This window comes from Lygodium microphyllum, chromosome 30, assembly GCF_053477565.2.
Source record: "Lygodium microphyllum isolate KBCC chromosome 30, Lygodium_microphyllum_v1.1.10, whole genome shotgun sequence".
NCBI lineage: Eukaryota > Viridiplantae > Streptophyta > Polypodiopsida > Schizaeales > Lygodiaceae > Lygodium > Lygodium microphyllum.
The window spans coordinates 12,252,198-12,268,031 of record NC_141164.1 but is presented as its reverse complement, the minus strand read 5'-3'; the positions used below and the strand labels follow the sequence as shown (position 1 = coordinate 12,268,031).

The 15,834-nt window shown below is 42.6% G+C and overlaps 1 protein-coding gene across 1 annotated transcript in view; it reads right to left on the bottom strand.

Annotated features, from left to right (window-relative positions):
- Nucleotides 1–7,434: 7,434 nt before the first annotated feature.
- The window catches only part of LOC148009557 (alpha,alpha-trehalose-phosphate synthase [UDP-forming] 1-like), a 199,563-nt gene continuing 191,163 nt past the window's right edge, over nucleotides 7,435–15,834 (bottom strand). The window contains exons 14-17 of the mRNA XM_087673029.1: nucleotides 9,668–9,755; nucleotides 9,409–9,539; nucleotides 8,856–8,954; nucleotides 7,435–8,678 (exon numbers count right to left, since the gene is read on the bottom strand). Of these exons, the coding sequence (XP_087529155.1) occupies nucleotides 8,223–8,678; nucleotides 8,856–8,954; nucleotides 9,409–9,539; nucleotides 9,668–9,755 (774 nt within the window). The 3' untranslated portion in view covers nucleotides 7,435–8,222. The remainder of the gene's footprint in view (nucleotides 8,679–8,855; nucleotides 8,955–9,408; nucleotides 9,540–9,667; nucleotides 9,756–15,834) is intronic.

The window sequence follows — 15,834 nt, the reverse complement described above, 5'->3', positions numbered from 1 at the left end:
TATATGGTGCTCATCTTAGCAATCCAAAGTGATAATCTAGCTCCCTTTATGAATAGCTAGCACATCTAAATTTGGGGGAGGTCTAGTACACACATCCAATAGTTAACCTATTTTGGATAAATTAATTCTTAGCATCGACAAACAGTGAAAACATTCATTTCAATGCAATAAGCAATATGATAAAACATACTTATGCATGAGTGTTGTCTAAGCCCTAAGCCATAGATTTTGCATGATTTTAAGTCATGGTTCTTATTCTTCTGTCTTGTTTTACCAATGAGACTCCTTTTATTGGGCTATCTCATTCCTCAAGTTTATACTTCTATCCAAGAATAAAGTACTCATGAAAATACCTTGCTAGATAATTTCCTTGCAAAAAGGGTTGGCATTTCCTAATTCTTTCTAACTCAAGAGATTAATCTTTCTCTATAACATATTTTTATAGGATAATGAGGATAGTTCCTAATTATCACAACTTCTTTAAATATTTTCTTTCAAAATAGAAGTTAAGCATGATGTCCAATGAATCAATCATTTCATCGTCACATTTTGAAGGATCCATAGTCTAGAAATTCTAAAATATGAACTAGGTACCATCACAAGGGGGGCATTCTTATTGAAATTCCCTTCTAAGCACCTATATTTCTTGTTTGTCTACTTGGCATCTCGCATACCTACAAGGGTCCTAGAATACCTAGTAGTTGCAATCTAAATTATTGACGACATTCATGTGTTTTTCTATAGTTATTTCATCAAGATCACTTGGAAATATGAAGTAAATAACTTGGACTTGAGTTGGCATGATGGAGGCATCACTTAGATATGCTAGTTCTTGTTTAGCTCTACCATTTCTTTGCTTTGCGGCCATCTTGTTGGTACGTTCTTCACCTTTCTTCTTCCTTTAAACTTGTGTTTCTTGAATCAAGGCTTCTAGATTTTATTTATTAATTAGTTTTTCCACTCTCCCCCTCTCTCTTTGTGTGTGTGTGTGTGTGTGTGTGTGTGTGTGTGTGTGTGTGTGTGTGTGTGTGTGTGTGTGTGTGTGTGTGTGTGTGTGTGTGTGTGTGTGTGTGCTCTGCTTTATGGATTTTCGTAAGGCATTTGATATGGTACCACATGCTAGATTCATGAGGAGATTATAGGATGTGTGTGCTCTGCTTTATGGATTTTCGTAAGGCATTTGATATGGTACCACATGCTAGATTCATGAGGAGATTATAGGATATTGGTGTCCCCAAGGAGGTACAGTGGAGTATTTATGCTCTAAATGAGATAGTGAAGCCCACAATTCCAAGAGAACCAACATCTCTTCTCGTGCTCCCAAAACAAATTAGCACAAAAGAAGAGAATAGAAAGCTTCAATAGCTTCATTAATACAAGTTTTATAGCATGGGTGCACCAAAAGAATGTGATAGATAGAGTAAGGGCACCAAGTGGTATCCCAAACTCAATCATAGCACTATCAGAGTGAAACAAGGATGTCCACTCTCATCCACCTTGTTTGGGCTCTATGTAGATGAGGTTTCATACTATATTGATAGAGGAGGGGTTGGAGCCATTGTAGCTCCAATGTTGATCTCAATATTGCTTGATGCAAATGACATTACGCTTATATTCGACACACCCGAGGGACTATAGGGACATTTGCATGCACTATTAAGTCTTTTGCAAAGATAGAGACCTTATGTGGTGAACCTTAAGAAAACCAGGGCCATGATATTTGACACCTCAACTACTTGGGTGATGACACCTGAGCATCAATTTACTTTCAATGGAGAGCCAATGGAGCATATTAGACAATATGTATATGTGGGAGTCACTTTCAAAGGGCCACAATTTTCTTAAAGAGAGACATCAAAGGTTGACTAGCACTAGTGTATATAGCATTGGGTGTATTGGAGAGACAATGTGCACGTATATAGTTCCATGAGCCACCCTCCAAATTTTGGCTTTCATACACTAGTTATAACCACACTCCTCTATGGGGCACTCATTTGGGACCCAAGCCTCTTATCATATCAGAAGACAACCATTGACAGACCATGATGGTCCAAAGAGTTTTATGATGGATGGGAGCATATGGAGCAATCATTGGTCATGATGATATCATGTATGATATAACCAATGAGCTCAACCCCACATGACATCATCAGAGCAAAGATGGTAGTACCTATGGTGATTGAGGCCTTGCTCCAAGCATTGACTTTCCTACATAGATTATGGGAGCTATCTCATAATAGATATCCATTACTAGCATTGGCTTCATTTAGACAATCAACAACTGAGGGAGACATACATCTCTAGTATGCTCAGATGGGTATATGGATGAGTTTGAATGGTCTACAGACTGATACATTACAATTTGGATTACCCTATCGTTGTGCTTAGTCAGTTAGAGCTCAACCATGTGATTAAAAGTAGACATACTAAGATTAGATAAAGAGAGGATTTGGGTTAGATTTCTTTCCTTACATTGCGCAATGATGGCGTACTATCAGAGCTATTTCATTCCACTATCTATAAATGATTTTGTCACATGGATTACATACAACTATTGGGCAAAAGCCTAGATGGAAAATTTGAGTTTGATTGCTTCAAAATTGCTTTTTTTATAGTATAAGGATACATATCTTTTGAAATCAAAGAACAATATGTTGAAGCATCGAATAAGCTACCTCTCAATTTGGGGCATTTTTTACCTATTTGTGCTAACTTTTAAAGGAAGGTGCTTGAAAAAAGTTCCTTCTCGATGTGTCACTCCAAGAATCTTTTGTCCACAACTTGAACTATGTGATCTACCCAATAAGATCCATCATTTGCTTTGAATTATTGAGTCTCTTGCTTAATTTCACATAAACCTCTTTCAAGGAGTTTTTCATCCACCCTTATCACTGAGTCTCTTCTTTTCACTAGGGACACCATTAGTGTTGTTTCTCTTTCCTTAGGACTACCAAAACATTAAACTCAAGCAACCACAATAACCATCTTGCTTTTCATCACATTCACATGGTTTATTGACAAGGTAAAACAAAGCTCGATTATGAAGAAAAAAAGTGAATAGTATAGCCAATAAGTAGTGTTGAGGATCCTTTCCCACATATACTATTCTTAAACCTTCTCTTTCTATAGTTAAGTAGTTCATTTCCATTGTTCTTAAACCTTCTCTTTTTATAGTTGAGTAGTTTATTTCATAGTTGTAAGTTATCAACTTACAAAGCTCATAAGGAAGTTCATATTGTATTCGCCAATTTGAAAAAACATCTCCTATAATCATCTTTGCTACATTCATGTGCACACGGAATGTGATAGTCCACCAACTAAGGACTCGTAAGGTTGGCATCATGATAAGTGTCTTCTACAATGTCTCCTTGTCTTTCTAGCACACCCTAGTCTATGCAAACGATACAAGCAACTTATACAAGGATCTTGCAATGATTGTGGTATTCAAGCCAATGTCATTATAATACACATGATATCCATAAAATTTCTCAACATTGGACCCATAAAATTTGGGGCTTTTACTGTATTGGTGAAATTCTGTTCAGTTGAGTCAGATTGGCTGACATTGGTGCACATTTGGACCCGAGAAATTTAGGGCTTTTGTAAAAAATTTTAAAATTTTGCTAATTTTGCCCGTTTTATGCGTTCGGGAACATGTATTAATGCAATTTGGACAAATTGGTCAGTAAAATTTAGGGGTTTTTGCTGAAATTACTCTATTTTGGCAAAATTGGCTTGTTCTATGCATGACAGAGAAAATGCAATTGTACACGGTTGATGCTTTGAGCACAAAATTTTGGGGCTTTTGACCGTGCGTGTCAAATTTTATGCCCGTGGGTACATGTACAATAGAAATTGCAGCAAAATTTTGAAATTTATCATGTAATATGATACATATGCCCTTGGAACAACTATAATCAGTTGTAGAATGCTGTAGCACATGGTTTGGTGCTTCTGAAAATTTAATTACAGATCTGAAATTTGTGCTTCTACGTGGTCATTTATTGCTAGTTGGTACGTGTTTGTACTTTGGTCACTTGGGTGATAGTTTTGGGCATGCATTTGCTGTTTTTTGGTCAAATTTGGGCTGAAAATCATGGCTGGTAGCAGTGACAGCAATAATCTCATGCACATAAAGAAGCTTGAAGGAGCACATAACTTTGTAGTTTAGCAAAAACAGTGCTATAATATCCTGTTGCAAAAGAAGCAGGCAAAGCCGATTAAAACCAAAGGGACAAAGCCCACGGACATGGAACATGAAGATTGGGATGAGTTAAATGAGCTTGCACGCTCAACCATCGAGCTATCAATTTTTGATGCCTTGCTATTTAACATTGAAGGTTTGGACTCTACATATGCTATATGGACTAGATTGAAAGAACTGCATACACAGAAGAGTACTGCAAGCAAAGTGTATTGGCTGAAAAAGCTTATGGATTTGCATATAAAAGAGAGTACAACAATGTCTACTCACCTGAGTGAGTTTAAATCTATTTTCAGCTAGTTGGTTGCCTTGAAGTTTTTGATTGATGAAGAATTTAAGGCTACGTTCTTGCTTTGCACTCTTCTAGAGAGTTGGGATACATTCAAGACTGCTATGAGCAATTCCAATGCGATTCTTTTGTATGCTGATGTAGAGAGTGCTCTATTCATGGAAGAAATGAATCAGCAGAACAATGCATCCAGTAAGTCTTCTAATGCAAGATGATATAATACACATGATATAATGCCTTCGGGAACATGTATTAATGTAATTCGGACAAGTTGGTCAGTAAAATTTAGGAGTTTTTGCTGAAATTACTCTATTTTGGCAAAATTGGCATGTTCTATGCATGATAGAGAAAATGCAGTTGTGTGGTTGATACTTTAAGCACAAAAATTTTGGGCCTTCTGACCATGTGTGTCAAATTTTATGCTCGTGAGTACATGTACAACAGAATTTGCAGTAAATATTTAAAATTTATTATATAATATGATAAATATGCCCTTGGAACAATTATAATCAGTTGTAGAATGCTGTAGCACATGGTTTGATGCTTCTGAAAATTTAATTACAGATCTGAAATTTGTGCTTCTACGTGGTCATTTATTGCTGATTGGTACTTGTTTGTACTTTGATCACTTGGGTGATAGTTTTGAGCTTGCACTTACTGTTTTTTGGTCAAATTTGGGCTGAAAATCATGGCTGGCAGCAGTGACAGCAGTAATCTCATACATATAAAGAAGCTTGAAGGAGCATATAACTTTATAGTTTAGCAAAAATAGTGCTACAATATCCTGTTGCAAAAGAAGCAAGCAAAGCCGATTAAAACCAAAGGAGCAAAGCTCACGGACATGGAACAAGAAGATTGGGATGAGTTAAATGAGCTTGCACGCTCAACCATCGAGCTATCAATTTTTGATGCCTTGCTATTTAACATTGAAGGTTTGAACTCTACATATGCTATATGGGCTAGATTGGAATAACTGCATGCACATAAGAGTACTGCAAGCAAATTGTATTGGCTGAAAAAGCTTATGAATTTGCGTATGAAAGAGAGTACAACAATGTCTACTCACCTGAGTGAGTATAAATCTATTTTCAGCTAGCTGGTTGCCTTGAAGTTTTTGATTGATGAAGAATTTAAGGCTACGTTCTTGCTTTGCACTCTTCTACAGAGTTGGGATACATTCAAGACTGCTATGAGCAATTCCAATGCGATTCTTTTGTATGCTGATGTAGAGAGTGCTCTATTCATGGAAGAAATGAATCAGCAGAACAATGCATTCAATAAGTCTTCTAATGCAAGATGATATAATGCTCTATTCATTATAATACACATGATATCCTATGAGCACTAATCTCCTTTCTAGTTGACATGCTAGCAAGCCAACAATTACCTTAATCATGATGGCATTTAGGGGCTGTGTGATCTCTTGATAGCATGTGCCCTAAAATATAGATATACTTCATCTAGATTTGGTACTTTAAAGGGTCAAATGAGAAACTCATAGTCCATGCAACATTGAAATACATGTATCAACTTATCCAAATGTTCCTTTTAAGTGGAATCTATGCAGAAATCATCAAAAAGCACTCCCAAAATTCTCCCAATGTGTCCTTGAAGATAGTGTATATGAGATATTGAAATGATGTCTATGCATGAATCCAACAAATAGCCAACTACATTCATGACAATCCTATTTGATGGAGAAGGCTGCCTTACGATTATCATCTCGATGAACTTGGATTTGGTTGTATCTTAAGCACCCATTCAAGAAGCTATAAACCTCCTTGCTTGTTCCTCACTCTAGTAGGTGTTTTGTTTTTGAAAGAGAGTGGTCATCTCTTTTCCATGTTGCACTCTTCTAATTTATATCACATATTTCTCCTTGTTTCTTAAGTACGACTACAATGACACCTAGTCCATATGCTCAATCTCATAGATGAACCTTGCTTTCAAGAGCTTCTCCACCTGATCCTTTCTAGCTTGTGCCTACCTCATATTCACCCTATCCCTTATAGCTTTGCGCATGGCATCATAAGGTATTGGTTGCACTTTATTGGCTTTGCGTTTGGGGCCATGGGTATTGCATGAGCTATGACATTAAGTAACATTTATTTAAGATTAGAATAAGTCTAGGCAAATGTATTAAAGAAGTAAAATCAACCAACACAAACACATGAATGAATTGATACCTCTTGATACCTCAAGTAAAACCGAACATTGTTTCGGAGTGCAAGCTCCTATTTCGCCACTCGGCAAAGCAAAGATAGTGTGTGCCTCCAACAATGAAACCAAAATAATGTGTCTTTTGATTATGACGACAGGACAATACCAGTGCACCTCATTTTCATGCACCTTCACTCCATAGCTTTCATGCCGATCCACGCACAAACTCCATGGATTGAGATATGGAGAATAATAGCAATAATAATATTAATGGACAATAACTTCTCCCTAAAGGATAGTTGTAAAGTCAGGGGGACATCACCTCTCACTAAAGGAAGGTGTAAAGATTAAGCTAATAGAGCCATAAAAAAATCTCGTGTGATGCACAAAAAGTAAAAAAGCCCTTTTGGGACTGTTTAGTGACTGGAATAATAATAATAATAATAAACAGTAAACATGGAACAGCCAATTTCTAACTTCTCTCAGTCCATCTCATTTCCTATATAATTTAAGTCCAATCCCTCAACTTGCCCAATTTATAGGTTGCTCATCTTGTATCATTGGCATTTATAGGTTGCTCAACATGGAATACAATTGAACACTTGAAGCATATAAGCTCATTAAAGATGACTTGAAAGATATAGAAAATGCTTTGATCCAATCACCCATTGCTTTCAACTTATGCTTGAATTGTAGATATTACGGCTATCACGTAAAAGGTAAATTTTCTTAATCCAAAATGCAACAATTAATTGCTTTACATCTTGATACATCATGACACTTCAATAATCCCTCCAACATAACTCTTAAGAACACCTTCTGCTAAGTACAAATTCCTCCGATCAACATTATGACTTGTTGCTACTCTAGACACTGAAAGTTGCGCTCATTTTCTATAATCATATATGATCATGCTCAGCAAATTTCACAGCTATAAACAATGATCTAAGCATCCCCTGTTGCATGCATCATTCCATACTGCAACATGTTCACCCATTTCCTCATGTAGATACTTTTCTTTGTTCCCTTTTTCTCAACACATCCAAGCTCATGAATGCTTTACTTGGTACTCTCCTCTGTCCAAACCTCTCTATCTTCTTAGTTTCAGGAAAAAGGGGCTGCTCGAGAAGATCATGGAAGAAGAACAATTTCCAGTTTTTCTCATAAAAGGATATTCAAGAGTTCCTTTGGATCATATGCTTGAGATGAAAACGTTAACAAGTTTTGGAGTTTTATAATCTGCCTCTATTGTATTGACTGAGTTCAGTTTTGCCGTCTCAGGTGCATGTATCAGCAGAATAGATGGAATAGTGAGATATAATGATAGAAAACCTTATTTAACATACAATGCAAACGACATTGTTAGATGTGAATATGAAGGTGGGGCAGTACTAACAACGAAGTTCTACTCTTCAACTTTTCACTCAAATAACAAGGGTAAAAGACAAGTCACGAAAATTTCCAAGCTTAACAATGGAAACAGGCCACTATTATACAACTGCAGTGCCACCACTTATTTCACATGCATCATGCCACTACTTAAAGGAATTTTTCATCTGGGTAGAAATGTCACTCATGAGTAGGTTGTTCAGAATCTCTGGAAAAAGCTGGACCATAACTTGCAGCAATAGCCCTAAGGAAAGAGACCACATCCTCTGAAGATGGAAGCGAATAACGGGCATTAGAACGCTTGCGCCCAACAGCACAAGAAAAGTAGTTCTCTCCTTTAAGGTCCAGTACAGAAGAACCTTCCTGCCTAGCCAATTCGTCATCAGAAGCTGGAACATTTTCTTTAGTGATAGCATGGTTTCCATTGCTATAGTTAGGTAGAGCAGCCACAGGTAGGCTCTTCAAATGACTTATGCTCGTCTCTGTGGTACCATCACTCACCTTTGACAAGTCTTCAAGCATAGGATCCTCTTCAGACTTGCTTTTATCCTGCCTGCCATCTGGAAGCTTCCCATTGCTGTTGTAGTCACGTTCTAGAGGGAGCTCTGGTTCAAAAAATGTATATATGTCTTCATCCTGTCACAAACAAACCAGTTTTCCCTTTCAAGGATTCCAAACAAGTGTGTTCTGGACCAAGTCTCCACTGTCCAGTTCTAATATATTATACAGAACTTCACATTTGTTAAACCTACTGAACACCAAATCCAGTAACCAGTTCACATGATCTTAAGACAAATTTGAGTGAAAGATTACCTTGTTCAAAAAGTGGCCAACACATAGGACATAGTCAATAGGTGTTATTATTCGCTTTTTATGTACAATCTCTCCCAGAATGCGGTCAATTGCAGCACCCTATCCCAAAAAGTCAACAAGTAATCGTGAAAATCTCATTTTCCTTTCTGTTGTGTCGAGATGAATAGTAATCATTGAAATGGTTGAACTATGAAAGCAGCTACTAGGACATTATAGCACAACATACTTCCATTAGTCAAGAATGCTGTTTCTTGCTTTTGGGCATGTTAAGTTTACAAATCCTATATCTTATACAAAGAGCACAACAAAAATGAAATCCCAGAAATTTGATATTGCTAGTGCAGAAGAAAAAGTTGTCATTAAAAAAGGCACGAATGTCTCAATACAAGTAGGTTCCGGACGGCTTTCAAAAGGAGGCAGCCTAGTGTAGGAACAGCCTTGGAGCATGAAGACTTTCATGGGTTATCTAGGATTGATCTGATATTCCAAGTAACTAACTTTATAATCTTTGCCAGATCTATACATTTGCTCCTTTCATCACAGATGTGCCTACCTTTGAAACACCGACGGGACGAACTTCCACAGATCGTCCACCCTGAACGACATCTACAGCAGCATTTGATATTGGGCCAGTCCACAAATGTTGAAGCATGTCCCTCGCTTGAACTCTACCAAACTCAACATCTAGGTAATACAGAAAAATGTTTGAAAATCTTTAGACATGAGCGTATTGCTTCACCACCCATGTGTATTACTGGTAAACCAGTAGAAATCAAGAGGAGGGGGGGGGAAAAAGAATCAAGAATACACACCTGCATACTTGTAATTCCAGAGTAAGGATGTTTCCCGAACTTCAACATAGGATCGTGGTGTTCTCTCTCGAAAATAATCAAAAACGAGCTGGAATAACTGCATTGGTCAGCCTCAACAAAGAAGAATAGAAGTTTGTTTGTAACAAATACAAGAATAAATATGAACATGAACTAACTGTGTGAACAGGTGTATTGTTCAAGTATTTATTTTGAGAACAAGATTCGCTGTTAATATCAGCCTTTACTTACTGTACTTTTGCTAATAAAGCACAGCAGATTTTCTGGCATTGTACCAGTAGAACTTTCCAGCAGAGTTCAGTCAAGTAATACCCTTTATGAATCAACTTCCAGTGTTCGGAAAATCACATCAGTGACATCCTCCTACACTTGCTGAGCGAGCCAGTTACTTTTGCCAACTGGATTTTCTTCTTTTGGAGCTTGACCAGAAAGTTGTGGACAAATGGTTCTAGGTAGTGGCCAAGCTTTAAAAACACAGTTGTAAATAATCATAAGAGTGTTAGCACCTAAGAGAGGGCCAGTTCCACTTGCCTAGAAACTACAGCATTACCCCACATGAAACCTGCCATTCAATGAGAAGGTGCCTTTAGGAATGTGCATCCTTTTTGTTTTCTTGAGATATGAGACACGCACCTGAATGCCCACAAGAGATCGTGAAGAGCCATCCTGGCATTTTCCTAGACACAGATAGAAGAGCTTGCAAGCCAATGAACGATTGAGCTTGGTCGTGCACTAGGATGCCCCTCCACAGAAATGACATCAAGAGAGTGGCCAAGAGCAATGCTTCCATTTTCCTATATGCGAATAGAATAGGTCACAAGCCAAATGAACCATTGAGCTTGATCACACTAGGATCCCCCTCCTCGGTGACCCTACCACAGAGGACCGACTTGAGTGTTCGAGTGGTAACAAGCTTGGACTTTCATGTGCACACCATGTGAACACAGATGTCCAACCAAGTGATGCACTGTGTGAAACTTCAACCCGAAACCTCAGTATCAACCACTCGGCTGGTTTATCACCTTTGGGAGGTAATCAGTATATCCTCATGAGATGGCAAGGCCAACAGGCACCAGCCCAGCCTCCATGTCCCTTGTGATAATACAAAAGCAGAGGATAATATGTCAGTCAGTCACCTTTCTGCATAAAGCCTAGTGCCATAGTTATCCAGAAGTTTTGGAATTGAGAGGGGTTTTTTTTTTCGTGAAGATAATTGAATTAAATGGCAATATTTACATCAGACCATCAGGTCAGCTAAGAAGGAATCGAGAGGTTTTGTCTTCATAGATATGAAACAGTTTCATGTAAGTTAGCAGCAAGAAACAAGTTTCCTACAAAATAGACTAAAAAGATAGAAGTTTACATGGTAGTTAGTCCATAATACATACTAGGATAATCCCACCATGTTATTTAAATAAAGAAAATCTAAGCCTCTTCGATCTTTGGTACTTTAGGGGCTCAATTTTTTGCTCATAGAAACTCAACCTTATTGTTGCCACATAAAAGGGTTGATTGCTAGCACTATTGCTTGGTTTGTCTACCACGAAAATGCAAACATGCCATTTATCTGCAAGACATTTATACCGTAAAGACTTTCTTCAGGATTTGGACAAAGGCTATTCATACACTCTACAGGAGATGCTTTTTTATGGCAGGATAATTTCTATCATAGGATGATTGAGTGCATGAGGAGGACAGATGCTTTTTCATACTTTGAACTCCGGCACCTTCATCCACTTTTGAGCTACACATGTATGGCATTATAACCTGACACCCTGGATGTTTACTTAGCCATAAAATTAGACTTCATTTCCAATGTACTCTGTAGTCACATACAGAGCTTATCTTGTACTTTGCATTATTATCATAAGGCTATTTTGCTGACGTGTCTCTTAATTGGAATTCTTTTTCTTTTCCTTCTTTTGTTGGAACAGGGACATGAAACTCAACCTTCGTGCTTGTAATTAGTGAAGTTTTTGTGCCCTATTAAGTACTACCAAGCATGACCCATTGATTGTACATTTTCAACCTTCCTTCTGCTAAGGCTCTCTTCATCTAGCCTCTGTAGCCATGGAAATAAGGCAATTCAGCCACCCAAGCCCTTGTGAGAGGAGAGAGGATGCACAGAGATCGAAGTTCAGCTGAGAGTACAGTTGATAGTGAAGAAAGTGTGTGAGAGTGAAGGCACAAATCCCAATGTAATAATCAAAGAGTGTAATGTGCAGATACAAAGTACAACCCTTAAACCTTGGTGGACTTGGCTCTGCCGTCGCGTCGCCTGCTACCCCCACCTCCCGACTACTCCCTCACCCCCATGCCCGCCCTGCTTGGCGCCTTCGCTGGTGCCCCCCCCCCCTCCTCTTTCCTCGCCTATGGCCTCTGCCTGTGGCCCGTCGCCCTGCCCTGCCCGTTGCCTGTTGCCCTGCCTGTGGCCTGTCGCCCTGTCTTGCCCATTGCCCCGCCAGTCGCCCGCCCTGCTCACCCCCCCACCCCCTGGCCATCATCACCCACCAGTGCGCACCCCCGCTTGTGCCATCATCACCCCCCCACCCCCTGGCCATCATCACCCCCGCTTGTGCCATCGCCGCCCCCCCCATTTCCCTCCCCCACCCCCCCCCCCCCCCCCCCCCGCCCTCGGTTGCTCCCTCCCCCTACAGCAACTCCCTCCCTTCGGTAGCATTGCAGCGTGATAGGTAGGTTCTCAACAGGGACGCGCAATGGAAACCTCTGGTCAGACGCCGGCGTATTCTGCGAGTGCCCCCCAGCCAAATACCTTGCGCATCATCCTCTCTAAGGAACAGCTCTTAGCCATCCGTGCCACAGAGCTGGAGTTGAAAGAAACTGCGATCTTTGGTCAGGTCATTGGACACTCCCCATGGAGGGCCCAACTGCGGGACTGGCTCCACTCCATGCTGCGCAATGGCACACCGCAGATCGTGGAGGCACTCCTCATGGGCCAAGGGATATTCATGGTTCGACTCACCTCTATGGATGCAACTCGTGAGCTAGTGGAGAGCGCATCTATGCCTCCATGAAGGGGGTCATTCACATGATTCCTTGGTATAGCGGCTTCACAGTGGAGACATTTGCACTCCATAACAGATTTCTCAGACATCCAGTCACCTTAATTTTCCCGGGGCTGGCAGTAGAGTACCGCCAGTTAGTGAAAGACTTTGGACGGCTCTTCGGCACAGTTCTTCTTGCATCCTTTGCGGATGCAATGACAACTGCAGGAGTCCCAAAGGTATGAGTGGCCATGAATGACACAAAGAGTATACCAAAGTTCCTGGAGATTGAGGCAGGAGGTCACTCCTTTAGGCAGTAGGTCATTGTGACTGGGCAACCAAGGCAGTGCTTGCGTTGCCATGACTTTGGGCATCAGGCAACAGTTTGTACGCGTTTCGAAGCCAAGGCGGCTTCGCCGATAGGCCCACAGGTGGATGCTGACGGCTTCACACGGGTCCAAAGACGACAGAGGGGAGACGGTAGGAGGGGTGTAGCCAGCTCCTCAGATCCAACCTCAACAGCAGGGAGCAGGTGGATGAGCAACGCCCACTTGGCAGAGCACTCCACAGCCCCCCCTGCCCGCCCCACCTACCAAGACTGCAGTCCCCCCCACATCCACCACCCGCGCCACATAGACTACCTCACCCGAGATGCCATAGCCCCCCCACACCTACCCCCCACTGACCCTGGCCCACAGCCCCCCCTTGTCAGGGCCACCAATTCCCCCCCCCCCCCCCCCCAACCCGCCACGCACCTCCGTCCATCCCTCGATCCTCTTCCCCCCCCACCACCTCCCCTACCGAGCACCCCCCCTGATCCGCACCCGGTTTAGGTGATCCCCCCCAAACCCACCCCCCCTCCTCCCACAGGAGGTGATGAGCCACACACGCCTACATCCTCCTCGAACCAACAGTCTCCCCCCTCCCACAAAGCCACCAACTCATCCGCCCCTGCCGCCTGTCACACTTTCCCGAGACAGGTATAGCTGTTGCCACAGGAGTTCTTCCGCAGTGGCCCATGGTCCTACCTGAGAGTTGTGGAGCGCAGAGAGTTCTCACTACCTCTAGAGGTGGGGATCTTTGTGGTTCGTAAGTCAAGGAGGGGTGAGGTCCATCTACTAGCACCACGGATGGACCAAACTACGTGTTTTTTCTTCAGTCCTCTCACTCAGGGGATTGGACGACTACGCACATAGACGAGTTGAAGAGTCAAGTGGCAAACCACATCTCCCAATGGATGGAAGAAGGACTAGCCCTCTTTGCACAGCAGTGGGCTGGTTGCGTGATGGACTGGGCTGGTGCCGAGGTCCCACACTTGAGCATTATTTTTCAACCCCTCCATAGTGGAGAGCTCCAAGGGATGTGGTCGAGTGGCCCCTGGCACAGGCGGCCCGTTTTTACCAGTGTACAGAGTTACAACTCTCAGCATAGCTGATAGATGCATTGATAGTACCACCTCGGGCATCTATCACCCCTATGGTCCGGCCGAGGACCACCATGGGGGACTGGAGTTTGCCGTCCAAACCGGTGGCAAAGTGTACTTGCATGCCTCAGTTTTTCCTCCTCATCTGCAGTTTCCACACCGAACAGAGGCCTAATCGGTCAGTCAGAGGTTTCCCCATGAGCGTAATACACCTTGAATCTTGGAATGTGAATAGTCTCCACTACACTAGGGCACGTGGTTCCAAGAAGTTGATTGTTCGGCAGGAGCTACAGTCTGCCCTTGCCGGACGGATCGACATCTTACTTCTATAGGAGCACAAGCTCACCCCCACCCAAGCCCAGCGGATAGGGAAGGTACTCTCGGGCAGCTCACACACTTACTGTGAGCACTCCATAGGTACCCATGGCAGGAGTGGAGGTGTATGCACCTCTATTGGCCCGAGTCTCACTGCGTATTTACGAGAACACGGGACTATAGTGGCAAGGAGAGTTCTATGGATCAGATTGGATATTGGGGACTCATGCCTTGGAGTCCTCAATGTCTATGCCTCTACGGAGGTTAGGGCACGCAACAGGTTCTGGGTGGAGATCGCGGATGGACTCCCAGAGGTGGACACCTAGATCGTTGGAGGAGACTTCAACAACCTGGAGGCTTTGGAGGACCAACAGGGCAGAGGCAAAAACTACCAGGGCATGGCTGGGGAGGAGCAGGAGGCATGGGAGATCTTTCTGTTGGCGGTAGGAGCACGCAATGCCTGGACAGACGTGGCCTTCCATAGAAGGGAGGGGTCATTGGACTTCTCTTGGGGATACAAGCGGCTAGGTGGAGACCTGTTGGAGCAGTTATGGACGAGTTTTATGTGGGAGAGTAGGGAGGCTCTTGTGGAGGCCAGATTGAGCAGTTGGCAGGCACCACATTGTTTGATCATTGCCAGGTTCTCCTGACACTTGATCTCCCAGCATCCACCCTAGACACACAATCTTGTCGGATCCCTAACTCGATCTATAGGAGGGAGGAGGTGACGAGACAGATAGAGTAGATTTGAACCAGAGAGTGGGGCAAGAGGGACTGGATAGCAGAGGAGGTTGCAGAGGTCCTAGCCGAGTCGAGCAAAATCTAGCATGGACTCTAGCACGGAGTGGGGCGTCTACCTAGGATTTAGATGGATGAGCAGAGGGCAGATTGTCCAGTACCTAGGGTTCCAGGTGGGACTCCACATTACTCCTGCCCAACAGTTTCTTCTTGTCCTGGATTCTATTCGGAGGAAACTAACCTATTGGAGCACGGCTCGCCTCTCACTAGCCGGCCAAGCCCTGTTGGTTAACCAGGTCCTTCTAGTGACGGCTTGGTACATCGCCTCGTGTTGGTGCTCTTCTCTTCATCTTGCATAATGCAGCTTCGCCGCCTAGTGCATAATGCACGTACCATCAAGACACGACGGAAGGTATACAGGATGGCGGACGAGAAGGTGTTGCAATGAGTAACAGGCTACCAGAGAGGAGTGGAGTTGAGAAGGGAGATAGACGCAGCAATACCTCTAGAGTGGCTTGCTCCCCCGATACGAGAGCCGATAGAGCTAGAGGAGGTATGGGCAGCTAGGTTTTCACTAGCAGGCATTTCCCTACAAGTGGCAGGTAGAGTGGGCGGTGCCCCGTAGAGGACTTTCTTCACCGTTCAGGAGGGGGGGCGTCTGGTCCTTG